Genomic DNA, 26,323 nt, shown 5'->3' on the forward strand with positions numbered 1-26,323 from the left:
CGTCCCTCCCATAACTGGTTTAAAAAATAAAGTAGAGTAAAATTTACATAATGTGTAAAGGGATAAATTAATTATATTATATAAGGTATTTTAATAAATATTATATTATTTAAAACTTAATTAAATAACATATAAATTAATATTAAATTTAAAGTATTTTATATTAAAAATATTTTACTGAATTGTATATATAAATTCATATAATTATTCAACTAAAATGTAATACAAACTAAAATATAATTTATTATTTAAAAATTTGAATTTATTTATTTTAAAAAAGACATAAATCTTTTATATTAGAGTTGTATATAATTACATCTTCATTTGTTACTTTTATGTTTAAATTTGTTTTAATTGTTATACGTTATCTTTTTATGTGGTGTTATTTGGTTTGCAAATAATTAAAAAAAATAAAAAAAGAATTGGAATGAAAAAAAATATAATATAAAATTATAAATTAATTTTATAATCATGATATATTTAAATGTATCTAGTAAATAGAGGTACTAAATTTGAACTCACTTGGATTAGAAAAAAATATTGAAAATAAAAAATATTAAAAATATAATATAAAATTATGAATTAACTTTATAGTCATGATATATTTGAAGGTATCTAGTAAGATAATATGCCAAATTTAAATTTATTTAGAGAAGTTTTTTATAATTGGTATGCGAGATTAAGAAATAAAGAGTAATAAGAGTCTTACGCAGCATACATAAATAAACTAAATAGTATAATAATAAGAATTTTAATATATATAAATTTAATATTTCAATATTTATAACTGAAATTCTTATAATTATTATTGTGATATTTTTAATTATATATTTATTATATTTAATTAGTATTTTATATTTTAATTGAATAAAATAAAAAAATTTTATTTTAAATTTTCTTCAAAAAAAATTTACTAAAAAAAGATAGTTAGTTAATTTCCACCTTTTACTAAGTCATCAAAATTATTGTCATGACATCATTAACAGAGAAAAAATAATTTATACTCATTATAAAAAAATTTAGTATTAACTTCTATATGTTATAAATAAATAGATGCTACTCTATTAATTGATTTTTTCTTTAATTTGTTGGCGATTAAATATTAGTAATTGAATTGAAAATCATTGTTTTTCTTTTTCCACCCCGACCTTTATAGTTTCCAGTTACACACATGGTATGGACATTTCATTCATTAAACGAATTTGTCTTGTACACCACTACGTAATAACGAGAGTAGAATTAATTGCTATTAAAATGTAATAAACGTTGGAATGATTACATTTGGGACAGAGATGACAAAATAATGCATAATAATAATACGATGATGATGATGCAAGTGGTTTCTCATGTATTGTACAGAGAAATGGTGCAGTGCCGGAAATTTAGCGATGAGAAGTGTTGGAGTTCCAGGCTGTAATGGGACCTGAAAATTGACTAAATGAGCCACGTGGTTGTAGGCCCACTGCCACTAGTTAACCCCCTCTTCTTTCCCAGTCTCCCCCCTGAGACTACAATGCCAATAATTCATGCACCAAAGCATGCATGCAATTGCAAGGGCAATCCCCTATGTGCACAAAACTTGCATGCATAGGGGCATAACAACAAAAATATTAACTCCTTCTGTTGTATTTATCTTATAAAAAGAAAAAATTCAGGTACATTTTATTTTATGTAAATTAATAATCGAAAGTTATTAAATAAAAATTTAGTTAAATTAGTCAAATTATTTAATTACTTCAACTAGAAAAATATATAAAATTAACTCTAAATCAACTAAGAATGAAACAACTTAATTAATTATAAATATAGTAATTAGTTTTATTTATTTATGATTTAAATATTAATTATTAAATGTTTTACCATATTTAAATTAGGAGGAGATACGTCCAGTATCATTGCAACGTGAATCACGAAAATTGACTTATTTAACTTCCATTTTTTCACTCTCTTTCTCTTCAAATGTCTAAAATATAATAAATCAGAAAACAGATTCAGAACTATCCAATTTACAAAAAAAAAACATCTTAATACTTAACATAATACTATCTACATAAAAAATTTAAATTTATCCAAAAATATTTAACTAATTTTTTACTGAAACCATCCTAACTCCCTATTATTATTGCTTCAGCTAGCATCTGAATTTTAACTCTTGTAAAATCTTATTGGCGTGTTCTCTTTTTGATTGTGTCATGACTGGGAGGGAAATAATACCAATAGAATCCATGATATGCTCATCACAAGTCCAACTAACAATTAAAGAGTTCATTGAGTAAAAATATGAGTAATAAGGAGTGAAAAAAGTGATTCTTATCTTTTTATTTAACTACTTTTAGTTATCAATTTTACGTAGAGTTAACTGTACCTACAATTTTATTTTTGTTTTATATTGTTTTGAATTATATATTTCGAATAATATATACCAACTTTGAAATATTATATCTGCAGATACACACTTTCAATATACTTCTTTTTGGTGACTGGACGAAATATATTTGAGATATACAAGAACAATTCCTAAAGACAAATTACAAGAAAATCAAGGTTTCATCACTATGCCTAATAAATTTATTAATATGAGCCGATTATGCGATGTCATTAATATCGTACAATGCCACCCTCCAACGCCGTTTCTTGATTGTTGGTCAAAACCACCTTATTACACACACCTTCAACGTTCAAGCCCCTCATTACGTGGCATGTACTCCTCATGTCCACGCCACCCTCCCTCTTTTTTTCTCGCTCATCACGAGATCTAGCATTCTCGCCAAAGCCAACACCACCACACCTTGCGTTTTCAACGGGATACGCTGTGTTGTTTTCAATATCCCGTTATAGGCCCGATTGTTGGATACGTGGCTCAACCCCTGTGGCTCAATACCTTTTCCTGCGGCCCAATCGCACAACCATTTCCATCCCCCCAAATTACTATTCTGCCCTCACATTAACACAAACGCTATGGACTAGAAAAAAGGGCGTTTCAGGCAATGCAATGCATTATTCACAGACAAACTGTGCTTTCAAAAGAGGAAGGGAATGATGGAAACATCTTGCAGTGTTGAACAACTAAACTAAACAAAACTCAATAGATCCACAATCATTCCTAACAACAACATCAACATCCATACAAGTATATACTTAACAGGTTGATTTTTACTTTATGCTTGATAATACACCAAAATTCAAAAATCACAGTAATAATAATAAAAAATAGAGTCACCTTTAGCCGGACCAAGAATCTACCAAATCATGACCCTTGGTCTTATAATCGAGATATAAATAGAGTGTTTTATAGGGAAAAAAAGTAACCTCTCTTCTCTCTGACAAAAGATACTAAAAAAGGTTACACATATATTATAATAATAAATATGATATGATGGGAGGATGTTTCCCGTCGTCTTATTACGGCTGCCGTACATCCGGGGCAGAGGATCGCAGCCGCTTGTTTGGCGGGTCATGTTGGGGGTGGGCTGAAGAAGGGGTGTCGCAGCTGGCACAGGTGGAGACGTCGAGGACGGCGACGGGGCTTTGAGGTGGCGGGTGGCCTCGCGTGGCTTTGGTGGTGGATGCGGGACACGTGTCCAGCACGTAGTCCTCCATTAGTTGGTGACAGCGTCTCACCATTTCCTATCCGAAAAAACCAACAAAGATTCATTGGAATAATAAAAAAAGGAAAATAGTGTGAGTGTGACGTGCAGCTTTCCATACTTTTGAAATCATCCAACTATTTGAAAAAGCAAAACAAACAAATTTACTACCACAAGTTAAGAAAAATCTTCTACTAACAAAGTCGCAGTACTAAAAAGTAATGATTAATGAACCAACTACTGCATACTAAAGTCAAAATATTATATATCATCATACATGGTTTACTCTGTGGTGGAATACATGAGGCTTGTGGTGGCCAGCTGAGCAGAGGACGGCGGCAGCTGCCACGGCGGACGGCGGAAACTCCAAGAACTTAATCACTAATCACATGGTGACAAAAATCAAGACAACAGTAAACACAAAAGAGAGAAAGAGAAAAAGGTAGATTACGTTACCACGGGTGGAGGCGAGGATGAGGTCGGAGGCAGCGGAGAGTAACTGTAACCGGTTGAAAGAAGAAGAAGAAGAAGGGAGGTTGGTGAGGTAATAATGAAGGTAATGGAAGGGGGTAATGGAACGGAGTGTCCAGTTGAGATTAGACAAGAGGCAAAGCTCCATTCTGCGAAGGGTTTTGGGGTGAAACAGCAAGGTTGGCTGGAAAAGCTGGAGGTCAAGCAAGAGAGGCACTTGTGGCTCCTCCATTTTGGCCGCCACAGACAAACACGCCACGGATAGTAGCTGAAATGCCCACCTGGATCGTACCGGAAGAGAGACGAGGGAGAGGAAACGATCCATGTAGTTGATGGAAAGGAAGGCCGTTACTGGATGGAACTCATAGAATGCCTGCACCTGCATTGCATTGCCAAAACCATGTCACATAACAACCAAACCACGTTGCTTCTTGCATCTTACCGAAGCCTACCTTTAACATCCAGTTGATGGCGTCCAACCGTGCGCTCACGTCCACCGAACCATCGCCGCACCGCCGGAGGTAATCCGCCGACGCCATGTGCCGCGCCTCTGCGTCGATGAGTTCGCTGATGTCGGAATCATCGTCGTAGGGCTGCCAGACTGCTGCCAGTGAGGGCGGAGAGGGGTGGTCGGAGATTGCTTCGCTGGCGTCTTCGACGCACAGCATGCTAGCGGAGGTAGTGGAGTGGTCTGGAGACGAAGAAGACATTGCGGCGGTGGTGGGTGGCGGGTGAGGGTTTAGTAGTAGTAATGGGAGTGCGGTGATGGGTCATTGCATTGTTGGGGGGTTGGTCTTTATGGATTTTTGTTTGACATATTAAGTGCTCTTCCTTCTCTCTCTTTTTTGTCTGTTTGCTGGGTTTAATTTATTTTCCTTGTTTTGTGAATTTTGAGTGTGAAACAGTCTCCAATCCTAATGTGTTTTCCGTTTTGGAAAATGGTGAATGGAGGAGTTATCAAAGCACAGAGACAAGTCATAGGACAGAAGAGAGAGAGTGTGTGGAAGGCAGTGGTAATGAGTAAAGAGGTGATTGGTGTATTAATGCCTTAATATCACGCATTTCTCTCTTCCTACTCTCTTCTTTCTCGCACCATAGCCTCGCTATTTCTCCACCATTGCACTTATTTTCTTTCTTCACTAGTTATACCAACTTATTTTCGTAGCTTCATCATAATTAAGTTAAGTAATATCAAATTTTTATTAGGTAATTTGATGTAAGTCATCACATTTTTCTTTAATGTTTTTATTATGCAACAATTTCTTGTAGTGAAATCCACTCAATTATTAGGTTCATATCTACGATTACCATGTTCTTTTTTTTTTTTCTCTCTTTTGGGCTGGAAACACCAATTTCTTTTGTTTGTTTTCACCTTGTGTTGACAGCATAGTAGCGTGATTCCCGCATGACATGGGGTCCGTTTAGTTCTAAGCAATACCCAAATAAGCCTGTTTCCAAGGGCCATCTTATTTCTAAGTCCAAGTCCTGAACAAATTTCTCTCTTATTTTTTAAAAATATTATATAATGATATATATTTGAATGAATTCCTTATCAGCACTTTTACTCAGATCACATGAAACAGAAATGTAGCACACCATCAAACTATAAGTAGTTAGATTCATCTCCATAATAGAAACATGATTACTTAGTAATAAAAGCTAACCTTAATGCTAGCCAATAATACGCTATAATCTGCCATTTTGTTTTATACATACTTGAAATTTAAAATGCTGGTGTGTTCAGTATTCAGAATGAAGGGAAAAATCTATTAAGGTTCATAGGCAGGGAATAGAACTCTTCGGTTCTAATATCCTGATCGAAGTTCCTGAACCTTCCCCACCAGTGTCTCCCACTGTCACGCCTCGTTGCGCTGTGGCCGCGACTCATGGTAAAATCCAACAAGTAAGCTACTATAATTGCCACAGTTGCTGGGGATGAGAAAATCACTTGCACTATACTGTTGAACTGCAGTAGTATGTCAAACATTGAAAATTCAGTTCCAGTTATATAATTTTCAAACATAGGCAGTGTTTAAGGTGATGTAGATGAATACATACAGCAATGGAGCGAGTATGAACAGGGCCATGACCAGATATTAACAGATATTCATTGAAGTATTGAGGAACGGAAAGGCCCATGAAGAGAGAAAAGCCAATGATGAACATTGTTCTGAAGCTGTTTAGATTACAGAATTGAAGAAAACAAAGGCCTGCTGATGCTGCTCAGTGCAGAAACAAATTAGTACAGCAAGATCAGCAAGTATTGCAACTGAAGTAACAGATTAAAGTGAACACACATACCTACATAGGCAAAGAGAATGCAGTACACAGCTGCTACAATTGGCAATGGGATCGAAGCAAGAACAGCTCCGAATTTTCCTACACACCATGACTCTATGAGCTAAGAGACTAAAACACAAATTGGTTGTCACTTTGACACAAGAGTAATGCATGTAACACCTAATATAGAGAAGAAAAACATGAATCCTGCTGATATTTGAACGACCCTTCGACTTCCAACTCGTGTTAAACCCAATAGTCCTGCATTTTCACTTAATACCAAAGAGTAACATTAACATAGATACTTAGTCTATACACAAATGATTTTGAAGGTAACAAAGTTTTTACACTGATGCAGTGGATCCAGTTGCCGTGCCGAAAAAGGCATCCACAAGATTACTAATGCCCTGAAATCATTGAAACTGGATCATATAAGTTTAATTTTGTGGAGCTACATGCTCATACAAAGATTGGATTCTTAAAGAATCAGACTGTACCAGCCAACCAATACCACGGCTAAGGACAGATGGTGGAACAGGAGTTGCACTTCCAAATCTTGAGGCTGCAATGAATGTCCCAGTTGACTGCTCCATAGAAAGAAAACAATTAAACTTAAATTTAAATCAATGTAGGCAAAGGATTACTGATCACAACTATCACCATAGTTTGCGTGTAAATGAAAAGAAAATGTTAAATCAAACCTCTATAATTGCAACTAGAGAAGCAGCAACCATTGCAAAAGCATCACCAACATTGAAAGAAGGGGCTCCCCATTGAAATGGATATGGGACTCTTAACCTGCATAAATGAGCAAAATCTAAAAGAGAATTCTTTAGATGATGCTTTGCAATCTTAAGTATCATCTGTTTATGCCACAAAGCATCACACACAGCTATGAAATCACTACATGATTCTCTTTAAAACAAGCAAACTGTTTAATTAGGACTAACCAAGGAGCAGCACTAATTAACCCGGATCGATCAGTACGGCAACTCAATTGAGTAATTGGTGATCTTCCTTTATATGCACCAGCTGCAGTCAAAATCTCAGAAAATGCCCATGCAATTCCAATAGAGTATATTACTGAGTATCTATCAACTACTCTTGATTTCATTATCTGGGGAATGTACTGCAAAGGCATATATAGCTCTAACATAAATAGTAGAATAGTTTCATTTAAAATGCATAACTGTTCTGATATGTTAAGCTGAGTTATACAGACATCTCTTAAGAAAGTAACATACCTGGGACAATATCACCAGAATAAGCAATGCAGGGAGCCCAATTTCAACACAATTTGCCAACTTCATAATCCAAAGAAAACCAATTATTTCACTTGTTAGAAGAAGAAACTCAGCAGCAATGTGCGAGAAAAAAGAAGAATGTAGATACTTTTGGGAAGCCAAGCGCAAAGAATCCAAGGCCAGTAAGAGTGACAAGGGGAACCGCACTTAGGGGACTAAGGAACCTGGAATATCAGCAACAGCAATGAATATAAACCGATTTCTGAAGAGAAGCAAGATGTACTTTGTTTTTGTTATACCTTGCAAATATTCTCCAGAATCCCAAGAAGCCGATTATGATTTGGAATACGGACGCAACAATGAGTGCACCTTGTATGGCTCTCACGGATTGTTTAAATCTCTGAAAATTCAATCAAGAATGAACTCAAAAACTGAAACAGTAGAGAGGTAGTAAGCAAGCAAGAATAACCTGGTGAGGGTCTATGAAAACACTCATCCTTGAGGAGAAAGCAACAGAAATAGCGGGAATGATGAAGGCATAGGAAGCCCCCACAACCACTGGAAGCCTTGTTCCAAACCATGTCTGCAAGAGAGTGTTAATGGCAGCAACAAAGAGCAGAGTCTGTATCATTTCAGCCTTCTCCACCTGCAAGAACAGCAAATTGAACAAATTAACGTAGGATCAGATAGAAGGAATGAAAGGTGAGGTTTTGTGTTGTGTTGTGTTCTGACATTGCCACCACCCATCAAAGGGACAAGTAAGGTAGAAAGAAAGACGATGGTGCCAAGCATAACGAGGTAGTTCTGAAACCCAAGTAGTATCCCTTCAGCTGTTGAAACAAAAAACACAAAATAATAATGGGTAATGAAGCATTAACAGTAGAAAGTAGAAAGAAGGAGAAAGAGATATAGGATGATACGCCATGAGGGGGAGCTGGTAATGCAGTAATCAACACCGGGAAGTTGATCCTTCACAGGATGAGGTTGAAAGTCATCATCAGACTTTCCACCACCTCCTGCTGCCATTATTTTCGATCAGTATGTAAGTGTGTATGTGTCTTATATTAATTGTGTTAGGCAGTGACGTTGTGACTACTCGATTAAGAGTAATAATAATAGTTAAGAGGTGGTGAACTAATTTGGTTTAATTTTGTTGTGGTAGCTTGCTTAATTACTTACTCTGTTTTTGGGTATTAGAGGTCAAATGTTGGGATACCAAACATGGAATAATAATTGATATTGATATCATCGTTTATCACTTGCTTTGCATGCTACTATCACTGTTTTTAGTTTCTTCTTTACACACGTTTCTCATTTCCTCAACTGCCACAAGGTAAAAGAAAAAGAAAAATAAAGTTTTCATTATGTTACGCAATTCATTTACTGCAAATACAAAAATTCATATTTTGTTAAATTATTCTTATTGTTATTCATATAATATGTCTTTAGGTAATAAAACCTTTTTACTTAATCAAACCCACTTACTTTTCTTTTGCTATTAAATTAAATTGAGTCTTTAAATATATATCTAACCAATTTAATTTAACTTTTGATTTGTTATACTATAAGAGTCATAATTTGCTTTTGTTTGCATGAATTTCTGAATTTGTAATCGACGAAATTAATTAATATTATTATTGCTGACTTAATAATCGAACAATTATAACATCAGGGTCATTTATCAACATAATGTTGTTATATAAATTTTTTTTTTGCCTCTCAACAAAAGAGAATATCCATGAGTACTATAAATTACATTTCATATTTTATGTTTTTTTGCTATTATTTCTATAATCATAGATTTATGGGTAAACTATAAAAAATATATTCAAATTATTTTGTCTAACAAAAATATTCTTAAATTTGTTATCAACAAAAATATTTTTAAATTATTAAAAAATATGAAAAATATACACTCATGATGATAAATAAAATTTTATACGTGACAAGTGAGACTTTGATATTAACAAAAGAGCCACATCATATTTTTCTATTAATAGAATATAGGTTTCTAATATCAAATTAAGAGGTGGAATCTCTTTTACAAACATCTTTTACTCTCTTATTTATTCTTATTTTGACTTTAACTATAAATATTAAAGAGTTTCTAATGAAAAACTTTTTAATTAAATTATAGTTAAAACTTAAAAGTAACCATTTCATACCTCCTATCATAATGAGACACAATTAATAAAAATTGTACGATAATAGAATTATTAATCAACTTTACCTAGATAAATAACATTTTTGCAAAAAGTGTAAATTATTTGGTAATATGGAAAGGGCAGGATCAGCTAAAAGAGTAGTAGTAGTATAATTCAGACTAGCTAGGCTACCTTTATTCTTATTATTAGCCACAGAAACAGAATATAGTACTAGTGATTTCAGAATGCTCATCATTGATGCAGTGCAGATACACATAGAGATGCAGTAGCCTGCTAATGTTGCTGTCTCCATAATCTCAAATGTTGAGCCATATCTTTATCCCAACTCCAATCTTCTGGTCTCTTTCTTTGACTTTATGCGTCATAAGAGTACAATTACATATACGTTGCTTCCTGGAAGAGAGAATAAACATCCAGAGCTTTTGACCAACTTCCATCTTCATTGTAATTTGAAATTTCACATATTTCAAACAATAAGAAAATTTGATATTGAATAAATTTAGAGAATAAAATATTCTTTTTTAGTTATGCTATGCTGTACCATAAATATGTGTTAATATAACTATATAAGTACTAGTAACATGTTTATGGTAATAGAATTAATGGAAGAAATAATTTTAATTTTTTTCTCATCTAAATTAATAAAATTGGTATATGTGTTATAGTAGTTTAATTGAAAAGACATAAAAGAAAATATCTAATTGAAACAGCAAATGTGAAACCATTACTTTTACTTTTATTTCTTCATTCTAGAAAAACCAAAGATTGACATCATATATATATACGCCTCAATTATAAAATAAAGATAAACAAAATGGACAAGAATAAGTCAACATTTAATTTAATTGTAAAATATGGAAATAGATACGAATTTTTTTTAATTACAAAATAATTGTCCATGCATCAAAAGCAGGCAGCTTCTTCCTAAGTTGATCATTCCACCCAACCTAGTTCTAACTTCTTTTCTTTGATTTTTTTGTGACTAATTTTCTTTGTTTGAATGAGCTCTGATCTATATAGACTTATCGGTTGATCCATCGTTTTTTTATCTATTAAATGTGTATAGTAGCAAGATAATAAATAATTAATTCTTTTAATAAATATATAGTCTTTGGTTCAAGTTTTAAAATAACAAAAAGAATTATATACATTAGTGTTGTGTCTATTTATTCACTTTTGTATATACATAAATATGATAATAACAATAAATATAAAATTAATCAAGATGGTAATTAATAAAATATTTTATTTTATAAATTATATATAATAAAAAATATTTTAGAAAAAAAGTTTGAACTAATTTAAAAAATATATTATATATATGGATATATTTATTTAATTTTTTTAATTGCATATATTTGTTAAGTTATTTTGGACTATATAGTTATTAAATTTTATGATAATTATAATATAATTTAAGGATTAACTATCAAAAATACACTCAAATAATTTTGTTACTGACAAAAATATATCTAAATTTTTCTAATGAAAAAATGTCCTTAGACAAAAATATCCAACATTAAATATATATTTCTCAAAAAATATTGTAGAGATTGAATTTTGATGCAATTTTTTTAAGCATAATTAAAAAATGACATATTTTAATTCTCTTAAACTTTGGTAATTATTCGCTAACTATATATTTTTTATGATTTATTAAAAGTATTATTGGTTGTTGACAAAAAAAAATCATAAAAAATATATATACTTAGCAAAAAAAAAACACCAAATTTTAAAAATAAAAATATATTATTTTTCTAATCGTGTTTGCAAAAAATCCCATCAAAATTCAATTTTTAAAATATTTTTGAGAATACATATCTAATATTAAACATTTTTATTGCGTTTTTAAATGATTTGAAGACATTTTTGTCGAAAACAAAATTTGAGTATATTTTTGTCAACTACAAAAATATTCAAGTGTATTTTTAATAGTTTATCCATAATTTAATTATATTATTTATAAAATTTAATTATAAATTTGAATTTATTTAATTTGAGTTTAATTTTGATATACGTTGGTACAAAATATTTTATACGATAATTTAATTAAATTCATGTGTTTAGATAGTTATTTAGCTAATAAATTTAAAATTCTGTTATATATTTTTCCCACGTGATAACATATGGATTGATTGTGAATAACAAAATTAAATTCTAATTATAAATGTGAATTTATTTAATTTATATTTTTAATTTGTAAATTTTTCCCTCTATCTTCTTGTATTATAGTAACTTTATATACTATTATAAATATAAATCATGTGGGAACAAAAATGAGAATTAATTGTGATAGGTTATAAAAATGAAATGAAATAAAAAAAAATAAACAAAAAACAAAGCACCAGGCTGTCCTCAGTTACAACCTATAATACCAAGGAAGAGAAAGAAAAAGCCATCAATAAATATCATAATCCTTATATCTTTTTCCACAAAATCACACCAAGCATAACAAATCACTCAAATTCTCCGCATCGATAATGAGTTACTACAACCAGCAGCAACCACCGGTCGGCGTTCCTCCGCCGCAAGGTCCTCCCTCTTCCTTTCTTCATATATCAATTTTTCTTTTTCTTTTCTTTTTTTTTTCCTGTTTGTTGTTGCTAGGTATCATTACTTTATTGGCGGCGCATTAGATTCAACTTATGCTTGTCACTGTTATTACTGGATCGGATTTTCCTGAATCGTTCTTCAACATGCTTGTATTCTACGATCTTTAACGATCTCTTTTATTTGAAAAACAGGTTATCCGCCGGAGTCATACGGAAAGGACGCTTATCCACCTCCGGGATATCCGCCGCAAGGTTACCCTCCGCCGCCGGCCTACCCGGCGCAGGGATATCCTCCTCCGCAGTATGCTCCTCAGTACGCTCAACCTCCGCCTCCTCAACAGAATTCAAGTGGCCCTGGCTGCATGGAAGGCTGGTTCGTCTCTCTCTCTCTCTCTCTCTCTCTCTCTCTCTGTGTGTGTATAGATGATGATGATAATGAAATTTGATTGGTTGAATCGGATGCGGTGACTCAGATCGGGTACGATCTGCGAGTTTTAGTCGAGTCTGAGTTGACTCGCTGGCGGCGTGGACGGCGCACCGTTAGCTTACGGCGCAGACGACTTTGACGCGTTAGAACTTAGAAGTTAGATTGAGATGTTTGGTATCATTGACGCTTTCTTTTGGTCTCCGTCACGTTAACCAATGTGGATGTCGTTTTTTTCGGGTGTGTGGCCCCCCTTCGGGGGGTTACACAATAACTTAAACCACCTCACCCACTCTTGGTATAGGGTCTTTTTCGTCCTTTTATTTTAAGAAACAAAAATCCTATCTATATTTATATTTAAAATAATAATAATAATTAAAAAAAAACATTGGCGTATAAACTTGCGTATTCTCCTTTATGCATGTTCCGTGAATGAACACGAGAGAAGAGACTCATTAGGTTCCTTAACAAAGAAGCAGTCAACAATCAATTAATATGTCATTTAGAGAAATTTATTTATTATTTTTGTTAAGCAGAAACTTGTTGACTCTATGAAATTTCATTATTATTATTATTATTATTATTATTATTATTATTATTATTGTGTGTTGTAAGCAAGCGATTCTAATGTGAATTATTGGAACGTGTTGAATTGTTGTTGCAGTTTGGCTGCTCTATGCTGCTGCTGCCTGCTGGAGGCCTGCTTCTGAGATGACATTCATTTGCACAAAATGGAATTCACAAATTGTATCTTGAGTCTTCATATTTAATTCTGTGACTATATATGTTCCTAGATTTTTATCTTCTTTTTCTGTTTGATTGTTTTGTTGTTATGAACCATTTTAATTTGAGCCGTATGATAAACTATTGCAGCATGCCAAATATCAAACTGCCTCATTAACAGAATTTTTTCTTTACTCTATTATTATATATTAGTTTGGAGTTGATACGATACTCTCTCGAACCTGAAGGGGATAAACTTATTTATTTCTTATTTCTTTCTCACCGAATTGAATATTCGGAGAGGTGATTTTGTCTTAAGTTACGCAGTAATGATTTCATTTTCTTGATGGAGAAGCCACCAAAGCTCCAAGCGTAAATAATGTGCAATTTACACGAATACCCTTTTGTTCGCTACTGCGGGTTGGGAATTTTGATTTTTCACTTTTCATTTTTGGGTTTTGTCATTTTCCACTTACCGTCTTTGTGCGATTGTTTAGCTTTCTCACTATACAAACAACTTCATATGCCCCATGACCAAAAAAATAAAAAATTCTTTATATGCCTTGATATTTAATCTTGATCATGATTTTAAGCTTTTGGGAACTTTTCTACTTATATAATTTAACTAATTTTTATGGTTGAATCAAAATCTCTTAATTTTATTTTTCAAGTTATTTCATTAGATTTATAAAATTTGGTGATTTTTTAAAAATCGTTTTTCAGATTAAGCTAAATCGATGTAACTATATATATATATATAACATTAATGATTAACCCTTTTATCCTTTTGGTTACATTCTTGCTATAGTAACTGACATTCCTTGTCTTTGCTAATAGTACATTGTATTTTGATTTTTGACTTTTGGGAATACGTTATTGATTTATTTCTATGTAGTATTTTGTTTGGATCTGAGACTCTTTTTTAACCTGCCTTATATATCTAAAATTTTCTTGCAACATTGCTTACATTTTCACTATTTTGTTTGTGTTTTAGCCTCCGGATTCAAAGTGTAAACAAAAATAAAATAAAATAAAAATAAATAATTATCACAAGGAGTAATGACATTTGCATACTCTAGTACTCATTTTGAGGGGGAAAATGCTGAAAGCATCACAGTCACAGCAATTAAGATGCTTGTATAGCAAATCCACACAAAGCACTACATGTATTTTTTTTCAAGCGATACAAAATTAATAATTGTAAGAAATAAATTAAATTAGAGCAGCATGCATATCCATCATACAAAACAGTGGCAAGATTATATTCCTGCAAAATTAAATAGCAATGGTGTTGACGTCATTCTCGAGCTGGCTGTAATTCCCTTTCTCTTTGAAGAGTTGAATGTGATGGTGTTTGCAGTAGAGCTTCCCCTCATGTGTAACAAAGTTTGATGAGCTTATAGTGCAACCTCCATATGTACATTTGAAGCAGCCCCTATGGTAGGGAGTCCCATTAATTGTAACCTTTAATACAATAGCCACAAAAGAATATTATTAGTATCAAATCAATACTTAATTAATAGTTTATAAAGAGTATTTAGTATTTACCCTCTCAGTGGGATACACTGTCTTTTTGCAACAAACACATTTGTCTGTGGTGCCCACGAAGACGTTTGAGATATGTTTAGGACTTCTCTATAAGATGAAAATGGAAAGTTAAGTTGGCAAGACAAATGATGCAAGAAAATGGGTGGATTCAAATGTATTAATTAATAATCACCTCAATTTCAGAGGGCTGTCTTTCTTTCTGGACTTTGGGAATTCCTGTTATAATAAGGGAAGGCAAATTAAAAGAAATAATAATTAATTAATTTAATTTAATTTGCACATGTTAACTATGTTTACCTTCGAAGCTTTTGTCTAAGCTACCAGTTCTCTTGAAGAGTTGATCATAGTGTGGTCTGCAGTACAGCACCCCCTCAAAAGAACAGTAGTTGCTCAGCTGAAAACATTGTTAAATCGTCACACCAAATAAACCCACCTTTTTTTTAATAGTTTATTATTAACAACAAATTTGTCATTTTTAGAAACCTTAAATTCGACCAGTGCATTTAAGAAATTGGAAAAGCATTTTCTCCTATTCAAATTATATATTTTGATGATAATAACTTGCATGTATCATAGAAACTGATTCTAAACCGAAGTCGTCTTACATGAATTCAAAGACATGATAAAGTTCTAATGCATATATGCATAATGATCATAAAAATGATAAAAGTTTATATCTATGTATGTATGTATGTAAAGTATGTTAGTGGTATAGACCTTAAGGGTGCTACGGCAATGGTGGCAACGGAAGCAGGCCTTATGAAAGATACGGCCATCGGCGGTAAGCTTATCAACAAGGTAGACCGTCTTGTCACATGCCATGCACTTTTGCTGGGTTCCTCCGAAGGTGGCCATGATTAAGAAAGAAGATTGAAGAGAGGGAGGTAGGGAGAGGGATGGGAGTCTATAACAGAAAGGATTCAATTTCCTTTTGCAATGAGATGCTTCTCTTATTTTCCCTCTGCCCCTCTCTCTCCTTCTTTCTTCCTCTTGTAAGACAACACAAATTAGAGGAGGAGATGGAAAACACACACAAAACAAAGAAAGAAAAGATTGTGGACATCAGTGAATTGCGGATCAATTAACCTCAAAACAGATCAGACAATAATATTCATGCACTAATATAGATGATGTGTTGGTGGGCTATTAAATAATCATGCATTTCGTCTCTATTTTTATGAGTAATATTTTTTTTTATAGCATCCTTAAAATTAATGTATATACAAAACATAATTCGAATTTTGACATGTACTTAGTCAAAAGAATCTAAAATTTTTATTTGTGTATTAATTAATTTCTTATAATTCATAATGCCTTTAAATATCATAAAATGACGTGCTAAAAGCTATAATACACGGATAAGACACAAGACACGACACGACACGAGACACGCGGACACACGAATTTTAAAATCTTATAAGATACGGGGACACGGCATATATATAGAATATAAAGTATTTTTTAAAAAAATTACAATGAATTTTTTATATTTTATTGTTGTTAAAATATAAAATAATTTTTTAACTGTTTTTAATGTCTTTTTTTAACTATATAAAAGTATCTAAAATATTTTTTATTTTAATAAATAATAATATATATTGTTTCTAAACTCATTTCAACGATATATGTTAAAAATAAGACTGGACACGCGGACACGTGATGGTATTTAAGTGTGTCCAAGTGTGTCCGGAGAAGAATTTTTTATTTTTTATTAAGACACAGTTAGACACGGCAGACACGCGTGTCGGGCAAGTGTCGTATCCGAAATGTGTCCGACACGCGGACACGACAACTCAATGAAGTGTCCGTGCTTCATAGGCTAAAAGTATAAGATAGGTAATTAACTAATTTTAATTAATCATATTAAATATTGTTAAACAAATCTATGACCATTAGGGCATTTGGTCTAGTGGTATGATTCTCGCTTTGGGTGCGAGAGGTCCCGCATTCGATTCTCGGAATGCCCCTATTTCCTTTTTGAAGTGAAGTCAACAAATTGGTTAGTTGAATCAATAAAGGAACAAACATTTTGAACTTTTGGAGATATTGAAGCTGCCAAATCAATTATCTTAGTCTTAGTAACTGGTTTAGTTTACCAATAGCAAGCATGTCTGCATGAGAATTGAGAAGCTGCATGTGACATGTGAAGACTTGGAAATGAATCATGTGAAAAGAAGAGACTGTTGTAACTTGTAAGTCATATTGGTCTTGAACTATAAAACAAAAAACAAGAGCATAGTAGTCAACAGGTGAATTCTAGGAAAATAAAATTAGCTTCTGTAATTGGCAGAACCAATCAGAATCTTCTATCCAGGTAAGCAGATGTTAGCATTTTGTGCAGACCAATTTTAATAAGAGAAACTACAGATAGAGAGAAGATAATCTTGATTCTGATTGAATGACAAATCTAGAATGTGATTTATTTGCTATGACAAATGTAACCAATTGTCACCTAACAGATCATGAAAAGTTCAAAGCTACCAGACTAATTTATAACAAACTTCAACATACTGTATAGATCTAACTATATTATTTAGAGAAGGTTGACTTTTGATGGATAAATAATTTTAAAACAAAATATAGCCATACAAATGACTTCTCCCAACATGGGCATTTGGTCTAGTGGTATGATTCTCGCTTTGGGTGCGAGAGGTCCCGAGTTCGATTCTCGGAATGCCCCACTTTATTATTTTCAGATGTGTTCTTTTTTCTGTTCTGTTCTGTCATTGACTTAAGTGTAAAACAATTATTTATTTAAATCCATCACACTTGTAGCATGAGTAATAATCTCAAATTATAATGCATAGCTCTCAGATGAAAATCTAAATAATGTACATATAAAAAGACATGGAATCTGATTTGGTGTAAGCCAGTCAAAACAGGAAAAAACAATAGTATTAGTATCATACTTCAACCAGCTTGATTGCAGTCTGTATTAACAGCACACATGGATTCATATGCCAGAACTTGAGCTTCAATTCTTTGATTTTGAATGTTTTATAAGCCAATCAACAACTGTGTCAATGTTTGTGGAGTTTTTACATGAGATCATGTAGCAAGAGACTTCTCTTTCATTGATGGATTTTAGTTCCCTGCACACATCAAACAAATTTTATTGACTAGAAGTAGTACAAGTACAACCTCAATTAGTAACTATGAATTAAGGTAAAAAAACATAAGATGTTAATAAATTAGTAAACTATGAATTATCTGATTTACAATTTTCCTGTAATGGAAATGTTTAAGCGAACTTTCTGATTGATTCAGCACCATGTTATACATCTCAACAAGAGACTTACATTTGCTCCATCAGCTCTTGCTCAGACAAAGCCCCTGGTTTGTCGATCTTGTTACCAAGAACCAACAGGGGAATACCATTTAAAGAATGCTTGCTCAACAAGTCATGAAGCTCATTTCTAGAGGTAGGTATGTTGTCATGATCAGCTGCATCAACAACATAACTGCAGGTTGCAACAGAGACAGAGTTGATGATAATCATGCTTAGCATACTAGTGTACATAGATAATCTACAAGGATTTCTTAAAAGAGAGATCATGTAGATGAAAATTTGTTATGTCTTCCATGGGGATTACAAAGTCTTCATTATACTTTGTTCATTTTAGTGCCACTAAAGTTCAAAGTTGATGCTCCTTCTTTCAATTGTAGACATATTATCCTAATAGTTTTCACCTAATAGGTTAGATTGGAAATAATATTACACAATGCCTCAGCAGAAGATATAGAGAATCAATGTCCAAAATAAATCTGCAGTGTTAATTAGAAAGTTAAAATTGAATGATCACAGAAATTTTAACATAGGAAATGAAAACAGATTGCAAATTAAACCAATTAGTTTTATACTCTTTATGTAATACACATTTTTCATAGCACTAATTTGATTTCTTTCAAATTTGAATTTTCAATTCCATTGTCCTTAGAACTTGAAACTACATCAGAAGCTATTATTCAACCAAAGAAGATCAAAGGAGAGCCTTGACATTCAACTCGTTTCTATAAAGGCAAAAGCCGACAATCAATAGAAGCCCACCACAGAAAATTCTAACATAAAAGTGTTGGTGAAAACTCAGGTGAAGTCGACTTCACGTAAAGTTGATACCTGAGAGCCGTCAGATAATTTGACTAATTTGACTAAATTTTCATCCAACGATTCTCAGGTATCAACTTTAAGTGAAGTCGACTTCACCTGAGTTTTCACCAATTGTGTTTTGAGGGCATACACAATAGCTGAAACGGCGCGGCAGTATCTCTCCCACATACTGCGAAACCTTGGTTGGCCTCCAAGGTCCCATAATTTGATTGTCACATTCCCTTTGGTGACCTTTTTCATGTTAAATCCTACCTGCATGCATATAGGCCACAAACTTCATCAATAAACAAGAAGCTTGTATAAATAGAGCAAAACAAATGCATTGCAGCAATGACATCTTCCAGTTGCATAAAGAAAAATGATAATGTTACCGTCGGGATCATGTCTTCGCTAAATCCACCAGTCTAGAGCAGAATCAAACAGAAACTCAGCATCAGCATCAGCATGGTAGGTAAAAGAAATCATAAAATAGACATGTTGAAGGTTTAGTTACATATAACATACCGCAATAACATTTACAAGGGAAGTTTTGCCAGCATTCTGAAGGCCAATCAGAGATAGCTCCATCTCTTGCTTGAAAAAGAAACTAGCACAAGGGAATAATAACAAAGATTATTATGGTAAACCAGTAAACCACTATAATGAATGAAGAAAAGGGTAGCAAGTTATGATAGGAACATAATTCAGTGCGATGAAAATTGATAAAAGGTATGGACTTTTTTAACCCCAGTTGAGAGTAGTATTGGGGGAATGTAAAGCATGATTCATCAATGATCCATGATCAATTAAGTTTCTCAACACAACACATTCAATTGTAGCATATGAATTGGGAAAGAGAAAAAGTAATGAAAGAGTGTTGTGTTGAGCTGACCTGCGTAACCAGTTGACAAAAGCATCCCAGAACCAAAGCCCCATAACTCTGCACTGTGTTCTGTTCTGTACTTTCAGTTCCGATTGTTGTGTACTTCTAAAACAACACGATCCTCGCTTCACACTTCACACACTTTTTCTCTTCCCTCCTTATCTCATTCCAAATTCATATCTTTAAAAATTAAAAATAAATACAGAGAGTATAACAAAGGCTCTGCCACACTTATAAATATTAATGAGCTTTTATTTTTTGTATGTTTTTATTTTTTGTGATTGAATATAAAATAAAGATATGAAAAGGAAATGCGTCAAATCAATTATAGCATAGTGGCATAGTGATAGTGCAATGAAATAGCCAAATAGGCACATCTTTATTATTAATAAATAAATGAATATATTATTTTAAGGCCGACACTAATTGTTTTTATTCACCGTCAAAATAAAATAAGTTTGTCTTTTATCATTCTAGAGATTGGTCGGTTTCCAAAGCTGAAACTAGGCTAAATTTTATCGAAATGGAACCTATATGTGTGCTTTTCTCGGATATGGAAGCATGGGGAATAGACGTATATATGGGACAGCTTTTTGGCAGTGCGAGGGTGAAGGAATCAGACAGTGTGTTTTCTTTGTAATGAATTTAGCTTATGAAATTGCACCGTCCGAATTGTATGCTGAGGAGAAATGAAATTTTTTGTTTCTCTAAATCGGACCCTCCGTTTTCACTGTGGTTTGTTTTTTAACACGCACTGGCACTACAAGTCGCATGGTCCGAGTTCCATGCGTTGAATTTGATAAGAACTCGGACCCTCCGTGTTGAGTGCGGATGAAATTTTTTTGTGGAACTTCAAGTGGAAATCGCATGATCCGATTTCAGTTGTTAATTTTTTTTTTTAATCATTTTAACCTAGTCGTAAGGTTCGAGTTCGTTAAAGTGATCTATATAAAAGCGTGAAGTAAGCTGGTAGGTTACTCGCGTCTTCTTCCCCAACTTGAACGGCTGCGTCTTCTTCTGTATCTTCGTTCTCTCTTCTTTATTACCTGCTGTTTTAAACTTGAAAATCTAGTAGCCAAATCTATTTTCTTTTCTTTTTATATGATTGAGAGAAATGAGTGATAGAGTGTTACTAAAAGTGTATTATTTTGGTCAGATTTTACTACAAACTTCGGAAGGAGTAAAATTTATCTGTGAAAAACCCTTAGATGTTGTTATTCCTTTTATCATCTCATTTGAAGAGTTGAAAGGGGTGATCTGTTAAAAGATTGATTCTGAGAGGGCAAAAAAGATATCATGTATTCTATACAGATATCCCATACAGGTATTTGGTGGATTCGTCCAGTTTCAAACCAGATATATGACGGACGAAGCGAGCATGCAAGAGATGTTTTCAATGTATATTGAAAACCGGGGTCAGATCTCGTTCATCGAGTTGTATGTTGAGTTTGAACAATCTGAGACCGACCGAAATATTCTACGAGAAGATTATAATAGTGACAGTGAAGAAGAGTTCGAAAGTAACTACGAGTTTGTTGGTTCAGATAGAGATGGAGATGAAGATCAAGGTGACGGAGCTACGGCGCCAGATGTGACAGAGGTGGCAAATGCACTCGCAAACGATGTACCGTTTGAGGAGCCATCATTCATGCGAGTTTTGGACTTGGAAGCCATGCATCTTCCGGAGTTTCCGGGATATATGACTGCAGGTATGTAAAAGTTACGTGAGTTTGTAAATATCATTCGCAGTTAGATCGAACTCTTGTACGGTTCAAATCCAGTAAGTAGGTGCCGTGGCCCAGTTAAAATTCTTAGGACCAGTTAGGACTTCTCCATGCGCCTTGTCCAGATTCCGCACCTCCTGAGGTACTCCCTGAACGAATTCGAATTGTCGCCTATACCTATCGGTAGCATGCCACTCAATACATTCAAATGACACCAAAGGCACTGTTGCGCTCCAGACAACCGAGTGCATATAGATTTCAGCAGGAATTATGTTAGGGTCCACGCGATCCACAGCATACGCAACCCACACAAACTGAAAAAATAAAGGAAATTCATGACTACAACCCACATAACAATCACATTAACAATGATTCATAGTATTTACGCAGGCACTAAACAGGAAACTAATACTACTTTAATGAAAACTCACCTCGCCTTCCTGAAGTTCATCAAAGGCCTTCTTAAAGTCAGCTAGCTTCATATATCTATATCATCGGTCACCACGCTCCCAGTTCCGCCACCTTATATGATACATTTAATGTTGACAACTGAGTTATAAATATCAATATAGGGGTACATTTAATGTTGACAACTGAGTTATAAATATCAATATAGGGGTACATTTGATAATTATATTACTTGTTTGCTAGCGGAAAACTGCGGGGCTCCCTAGGAACCGACGATAGATATGGCAGTCGGATCCAAGCCCAACCAAGAAGAAGTGTTAGTGGGCCATCTATTCCTTTACAGTCAACTCGAGATGCCCGGCATAATGTCCTGTAGAGGTGTGCTAGGCATGCAGATCCCCAACTGTATTGTATAATACTACCAAATTCACGAAGCAATGGTAGAAACTTCCAGTGCACACCTGCGCCTGATTTATCCCCAAACAAGATCGTCCCGATAAGCAACATAATGTGGCATTTGACATACCTCTGTATACCAATTTCATCAGTCAAGGGTAAATTTTCTTTAAGGTCCCGCAGCCAAGTCAGTTTTATGCAGCTGCCTCTACACTCCGACTTACGCGGCGCAACTCCGAATTGATGCAAACACTCCGCCTCCAACGCTTCGAAACTACTCATTGTCATCCCTGTAACTGGAAGTCCGTCCGTTGGAAGACCAAGAATTAGAGCAACATCTTCAAGAGTGACGGCACATTCACCAATGGGAAGGTGAAACGTATGTGTGTCGGGGTGCCACCGCTCGATTAAAGCATTCACCAGTGCCTTTTGACATTGGACTACCCCAATCTGTGATGCATGGTAAAAGCCAGTAAGTCGTAGATGCTCCTCTACCCTATCATTGTACCGATCCGGAAGAACAGGGTGGTCACATGTCAACATTCTTAACTTCTGCAAATAACATAACAAAGTATTGGTCAACTTCTATACACGTACTAGCTTACTACTAAAGTAAAATTATTTTTTTACCACAACAACTATTAATAATAACGATAACTAATACATAAATACCTAATCAAATCTCTCTACAATAACACATTTATCTTGAATAATATCTAATACTAATTAGACATATACTATTATTTAAACATATTTCACTCAATTATAAAAAATATTAATAATAACCACTCTATGCCTAAATTCTTTTTCGAACATCATTCATACCAATTAATAGTTTCCCAAACTAAGACTAATAATTTCTCACAACAACAACAATATAATTTACCTTCATTCATTACAATTATAGTTAATAATTTAAAAAAGATCTAAAAAAATTAAACCTATTTTCACTATTAATTACAATTAAAATTGAACCGTTGGGGCTTTCTTTTTTACGAACTTTTTTAATTGATATGCATGAAAAAAATTTGGGAACCTAAGAAAAACAGAAAAAACGATACATATACTAAGCCCACAAACACATTCTTAATCTTTTGAGACAAATTTCAGCAACTATTTTCCACTATAGAATGTTATGCTTTTTGAGAATCCATAAAATTCAGTAGCTTTTGCTGTTTTATGGTATTGGGATATCTATTGGTTGGGGACTAACAACCAATCTTTTTTAAGTTGCTTATATTTATATTAAAACATAACTATAATACAAATTATTAAAAATTCACAAAAAAATTTACGTGCTCTATGAAAAAAATACCTAACAGAGTTTACATTTAAAAATGTCCCAAACTAACAAAATAATAACAATTATTTCACTAACAATAATATTTACAATTAAAAATTAATTCAAAAATTTCTAAAAATTTTAAAAAATACATATAAATACTAAAAAATAGTAATAATCATTCTATTCTATGGATATTTCGAATTTGCACTTCTAATAACAACAATCATAAGAAATAAACATTTTACATTCATAATTTTAAATAAGAAACTTTAAAAAATTAAAAAAAAACTTACATAATCGGAATGACCGAGATAATGCATAACATGAAGCTCAGATCGATCAACATTCCTAGTTTTATTTTTTTTTTGCCATTCTTTTATTTTTTCAAGCATGCACAGTTGAGAGGAGAAAGAAGAAGAACAATGGGGGCTTCAGCTTGAAAATGAAAATTGGGAGAGTGATGTTTTCGGATGGTGAGAGGAGTGAATGCATGAGTGAGTGTTTGGTTTAAGGACACCGAATTGGGGAGCTGCTGCAAGGCGACGCGTGTCCTTCCCCTTCGAAATCGGACGGTGAGTGTGCTGAGGAAGAAATCGGACGGTACGTGTTGCATGTTGGAACTCGGACAGTGCGAATTGGCTGTGTGTTCGAACTCGGAGGGTCCGACTTGGTTCTATACTGACACCACAATTTGGTGATGCCCCTCCCTCCCCCATAACGGCGTCTAACTCCACCCCAGCTACAATATTAAAAATAAAAAGCGGCTGAAACTAACCCGGCGATGTTTTTTCTTTTATTTTCAATATTGAATTAAAAATCTTTTATGGTGTTTCGTTAATTAATGAAATATTCTCTACATTCATATAATTTTAGTATCGAAGTTCATCCAAATAATTTTAAGTCACATATTTTTTCATTTTTTTGAGTAAAGTATTATTTTTGTTCTCAATGTTTGGATAAATTTTAAAGTTGTCCCTAATGTTTCAATTGTCATATTTAAGTCCCTAACGTTTGAAAATTGACTCAATGTTATCCTACCATTAGGAATCCATTAACAGAATTAACGGTAGAACAAAATTGAAGCGATTTTAAAGCGTTAGAGACTTAAATAGGACAAAAATGTTGGGGACAAAATACAATACATAGAAATAAATTTTAATTTTATTCTTCAATAATATCAATTTTTTACTGTACATAGTATTCAATTATTTTTTAATCACATCTAAGTAAATTACAGTTAATCACATCTAAGTAAATTACAGTTAATCACATTACTTTAATTCTAAATAAATTAATTTTTTTATAATTTTACTCTTAAAATAATGTAATTTTTTATAAATAAATAAATTTTACAATTTCATTCTAAATAATGTAATTTTACTTTCATTACTTAATCACATTACTTATATTTTTTTTATAATTTTATACTTTCATTCTAAATAAATTAATTTTTTTATAATTTTACACTTAAAGTAATGTAATTTTTTTATAAATAAATAACTTTTACACTTTCATTCTAAATAATGTAATTTTACTTTCATTACTTAATCACATTACTTATATTTTTTTATAATTTTACACTTTCATTCTAAATTAATTAATTTTTTATAATTTTACTCTTAAAATAATGTAATTTTTTATAAATAAATAAATTTTACACTTTCATTCTAAATAATATAATTTTACTTTCATTACTTAATCACATTACTTATAATTTTTTTTATAATTTTACACTTTCATTCTAAATAAATTAATTTTTTTTTATAATGTTACACTTAAAATAATATATTTTTTATAAATAAACAACTTTTACACTTTCATTCTAAATAATTTAATTTTACTTTCATTACTTAATCACAGTACTTATATTTTTTATAATTTTATACTTTCATTCTAAATAAATTAATTTTTTATATAATGTTATTCTTAAAGTAATGTAATTTTTTTTATAACTTGTACACTTTCATTCTAAAAAAATAAATTTATTTAGAATGAAAATAACGTGATTAAGTGTAACTTACTTAAATGCGATTAAAAAATAATTGAATACTATGTACAGTAAAAAGTTGATATTATTAAAAGATAAAATTAAAATTTATTTGTGTATCGTTTTTATCCCAATGTTTTCGTCCTATTCAAGTCTCTAACGTTTCAAAATCGTCTCAATTTTGTCCCGCCGTCAATTCTGTTAACGGATCCCTAACGACAATACAACATTGAGTCAATTTTGAAAAGTTAGGAACTTAAATAGGACGATTGAAACGTTAGGGACAACTTTAAAACTTACCCCAAACGTTGGGGACAAAAACGATACTTTACTCTTCTTTTTTTCTCACGCTTCTTCTTCTATTCTTCTTCATCTCTTCTTCCCCGCACTCCTTCTTATTCTCCCACGTTTCTTCTTTTTCTCACGCTCGTTTACGCACGAAGTTTTTTTCGCCTTTTTCTTCACGTTTCTCTTCCTCCTCATTTTTCTCATTTTTTTGCGTTCTTTCTTCTTCACGTGTTTTCTCATTATCATCATTCTTTTGTTGTTGTTGTTGTTG

At 32.7% G+C, this 26,323-nt stretch overlaps 6 protein-coding genes and 1 non-coding gene across 9 annotated transcripts; 2 read left to right on the top strand and 5 right to left on the bottom strand.

Moving 5' to 3' along the window:
- Positions 1–3,181: 3,181 nt before the first annotated feature.
- LOC112711894 (cyclin-D4-1) lies at positions 3,182–5,174 on the bottom strand. Of its 2 annotated transcripts, XM_025764625.3 has the most exons (4): positions 4,511–5,174; positions 4,044–4,437; positions 3,865–3,968; positions 3,182–3,627 (listed from the first exon to the last, which is right to left on the bottom strand). In XM_025764625.3, exons 1-4 carry the CDS (start codon positions 4,766–4,768, stop codon positions 3,403–3,405), a joined length of 981 nt encoding a protein of 326 aa, XP_025620410.1. In that variant the 5' UTR covers positions 4,769–5,174; the 3' UTR covers positions 3,182–3,402. The 2 variants fall into 2 exon arrangements, with proteins under 2 accessions (XP_025620410.1, XP_072059606.1); XM_072203505.1 differs by lacking the exon at positions 3,865–3,968 and having other exon boundaries at positions 4,511–4,907.
- A 472-nt stretch (positions 5,175–5,646) lies between these two features.
- On the bottom strand, positions 5,647–8,698 carry LOC112711895 (nucleobase-ascorbate transporter 4). The gene is made up of 14 exons (XM_025764627.3): positions 8,503–8,698; positions 8,315–8,412; positions 8,052–8,228; positions 7,882–7,982; positions 7,731–7,806; positions 7,583–7,642; positions 7,289–7,467; positions 7,040–7,136; positions 6,836–6,922; positions 6,687–6,745; positions 6,519–6,610; positions 6,360–6,437; positions 6,117–6,277; positions 5,647–6,024 (listed from the first exon to the last, which is right to left on the bottom strand). The coding sequence occupies exons 1-14, from the start codon at positions 8,606–8,608 to the stop codon at positions 5,806–5,808; spliced, it is 1,590 nt and encodes a 529-aa protein (XP_025620412.1). The 5' UTR covers positions 8,609–8,698; the 3' UTR covers positions 5,647–5,805.
- Positions 8,699–11,999: 3,301 nt separating this feature from the next.
- Positions 12,000–13,672, top strand: LOC112711897 (protein CYSTEINE-RICH TRANSMEMBRANE MODULE 13). Its single transcript, XM_025764628.3, has 3 exons — positions 12,000–12,279; positions 12,492–12,672; positions 13,388–13,672. The coding sequence occupies exons 1-3, from the start codon at positions 12,228–12,230 to the stop codon at positions 13,431–13,433; spliced, it is 279 nt and encodes a 92-aa protein (XP_025620413.1). The 5' UTR covers positions 12,000–12,227; the 3' UTR covers positions 13,434–13,672.
- An 818-nt stretch (positions 13,673–14,490) lies between these two features.
- LOC112711898 (LIM domain-containing protein WLIM1) lies at positions 14,491–16,675 on the bottom strand. Its single transcript, XM_025764629.3, has 5 exons — positions 15,712–16,675; positions 15,292–15,388; positions 15,167–15,210; positions 14,995–15,081; positions 14,491–14,910 (listed from the first exon to the last, which is right to left on the bottom strand). Exons 1-5 carry the CDS (start codon positions 15,847–15,849, stop codon positions 14,722–14,724), a joined length of 555 nt encoding a protein of 184 aa, XP_025620414.1. The 5' UTR covers positions 15,850–16,675; the 3' UTR covers positions 14,491–14,721.
- Positions 16,676–16,829: 154 nt separating this feature from the next.
- Positions 16,830–20,298, bottom strand: LOC112711899 (ADP-ribosylation factor-like protein 8b). Of its 2 annotated transcripts, XR_003811826.2 has the most exons (7): positions 19,974–20,298; positions 19,607–19,688; positions 19,474–19,506; positions 19,233–19,354; positions 18,294–18,455; positions 17,904–18,086; positions 16,830–17,207 (listed from the first exon to the last, which is right to left on the bottom strand). XR_003811826.2 is itself a non-coding variant. In XM_025764630.3 (6 exons), the coding sequence occupies exons 1-6, from the start codon at positions 20,015–20,017 to the stop codon at positions 17,969–17,971; spliced, it is 561 nt and encodes a 186-aa protein (XP_025620415.1). In that variant the 5' UTR covers positions 20,018–20,298; the 3' UTR covers positions 17,726–17,968. The 2 variants fall into 2 exon arrangements, 1 of the variants encoding a protein (XP_025620415.1); XM_025764630.3 differs by lacking the exon at positions 16,830–17,207 and having other exon boundaries at positions 17,726–18,086.
- Positions 17,603–17,674, top strand: TRNAP-UGG (transfer RNA proline (anticodon UGG)). Its single transcript has one exon. It is a non-coding gene; the product is annotated as a tRNA-Pro (tRNA).
- Positions 20,299–21,735: 1,437 nt separating the features above from the next.
- LOC112709524 (serine/threonine-protein phosphatase 7 long form homolog) lies at positions 21,736–23,035 on the bottom strand. The gene is made up of 3 exons (XM_025761408.1): positions 22,329–23,035; positions 22,120–22,174; positions 21,736–22,002 (listed from the first exon to the last, which is right to left on the bottom strand). The coding sequence occupies exons 1-3, from the start codon at positions 23,033–23,035 to the stop codon at positions 21,736–21,738; spliced, it is 1,029 nt and encodes a 342-aa protein (XP_025617193.1).
- Between the last annotated feature and the right edge of the window lie 3,288 nt (positions 23,036–26,323).

The sequence above is a fragment of the Arachis hypogaea genome, chromosome 9 (genome assembly GCF_003086295.3).
Source record: "Arachis hypogaea cultivar Tifrunner chromosome 9, arahy.Tifrunner.gnm2.J5K5, whole genome shotgun sequence".
Classification (NCBI taxonomy): Eukaryota; Viridiplantae; Streptophyta; class Magnoliopsida; order Fabales; family Fabaceae; genus Arachis; species Arachis hypogaea.

What these genes read in the sequence shown, in the direction of transcription:
- LOC112711895 (XM_025764627.3), bottom strand. Translation starts at nt 8,608, where the DNA reads ATGGCAGCAGGAGGTGGTGGAAAGTCTGATGATGACTTTCAACCTCAT. An exon ending in TACCAGCTCCCCCTCATGGC is followed by an intron (nt 8,413 to 8,502) that starts GTATCATCCTAT and finishes TTGTTTCAACAG; the next exon opens with CTGAAGGGATACTACTTGGG. An exon ending in TTAATTAGTGCTGCTCCTTG is followed by an intron (nt 7,137 to 7,288) that starts GTTAGTCCTAAT and finishes TCATTTATGCAG; the next exon opens with GTTAAGAGTCCCATATCCAT.
- LOC112711897 (XM_025764628.3), top strand. Translation starts at nt 12,228, where the DNA reads ATGAGTTACTACAACCAGCAGCAACCACCGGTCGGCGTTCCTCCGCCG. An exon ending in CGGCGTTCCTCCGCCGCAAG is followed by an intron (nt 12,280 to 12,491) that starts GTCCTCCCTCTT and finishes TTTGAAAAACAG; the next exon opens with GTTATCCGCCGGAGTCATAC. An exon ending in CCTGGCTGCATGGAAGGCTG is followed by an intron (nt 12,673 to 13,387) that starts GTTCGTCTCTCT and finishes TTGTTGTTGCAG; the next exon opens with TTTGGCTGCTCTATGCTGCT.
- LOC112711899 (XM_025764630.3), bottom strand. Translation starts at nt 20,017, where the DNA reads ATGGGGCTTTGGTTCTGGGATGCTTTTGTCAACTGGTTACGCAG. An exon ending in TTTGTCAACTGGTTACGCAG is followed by an intron (nt 19,689 to 19,973) that starts GTCAGCTCAACA and finishes CCCTTGTGCTAG; the next exon opens with TTTCTTTTTCAAGCAAGAGA. An exon ending in GCGAAGACATGATCCCGACG is followed by an intron (nt 19,355 to 19,473) that starts GTAACATTATCA and finishes ATATGCATGCAG; the next exon opens with GTAGGATTTAACATGAAAAA.
- LOC112709524 (XM_025761408.1), bottom strand. Translation starts at nt 23,035, where the DNA reads ATGTTGACATGTGACCACCCTGTTCTTCCGGATCGGTACAATGATAGG. An exon ending in AGTTTTCCGCTAGCAAACAA is followed by an intron (nt 22,175 to 22,328) that starts GTAATATAATTA and finishes CCGATGATATAG; the next exon opens with ATATATGAAGCTAGCTGACT. An exon ending in ATGAACTTCAGGAAGGCGAG is followed by an intron (nt 22,003 to 22,119) that starts GTGAGTTTTCAT and finishes TTATTTTTTCAG; the next exon opens with TTTGTGTGGGTTGCGTATGC.
- LOC112711898 (XM_025764629.3), bottom strand. Translation starts at nt 15,849, where the DNA reads ATGGCCACCTTCGGAGGAACCCAGCAAAAGTGCATGGCATGTGACAAG. An exon ending in ATTGCCGTAGCACCCTTAAG is followed by an intron (nt 15,389 to 15,711) that starts GTCTATACCACT and finishes CAATGTTTTCAG; the next exon opens with CTGAGCAACTACTGTTCTTT. An exon ending in GACAGCCCTCTGAAATTGAG is followed by an intron (nt 15,082 to 15,166) that starts GTGATTATTAAT and finishes TTCATCTTATAG; the next exon opens with AGAAGTCCTAAACATATCTC.
- LOC112711894 (XM_025764625.3), bottom strand. Translation starts at nt 4,768, where the DNA reads ATGTCTTCTTCGTCTCCAGACCACTCCACTACCTCCGCTAGCATGCTG. An exon ending in CATCCTCGCCTCCACCCGTG is followed by an intron (nt 3,969 to 4,043) that starts GTAACGTAATCT and finishes CCATGTGATTAG; the next exon opens with TGATTAAGTTCTTGGAGTTT. An exon ending in TCCACCACAGAGTAAACCAT is followed by an intron (nt 3,628 to 3,864) that starts GTATGATGATAT and finishes TTTTTCGGATAG; the next exon opens with GAAATGGTGAGACGCTGTCA.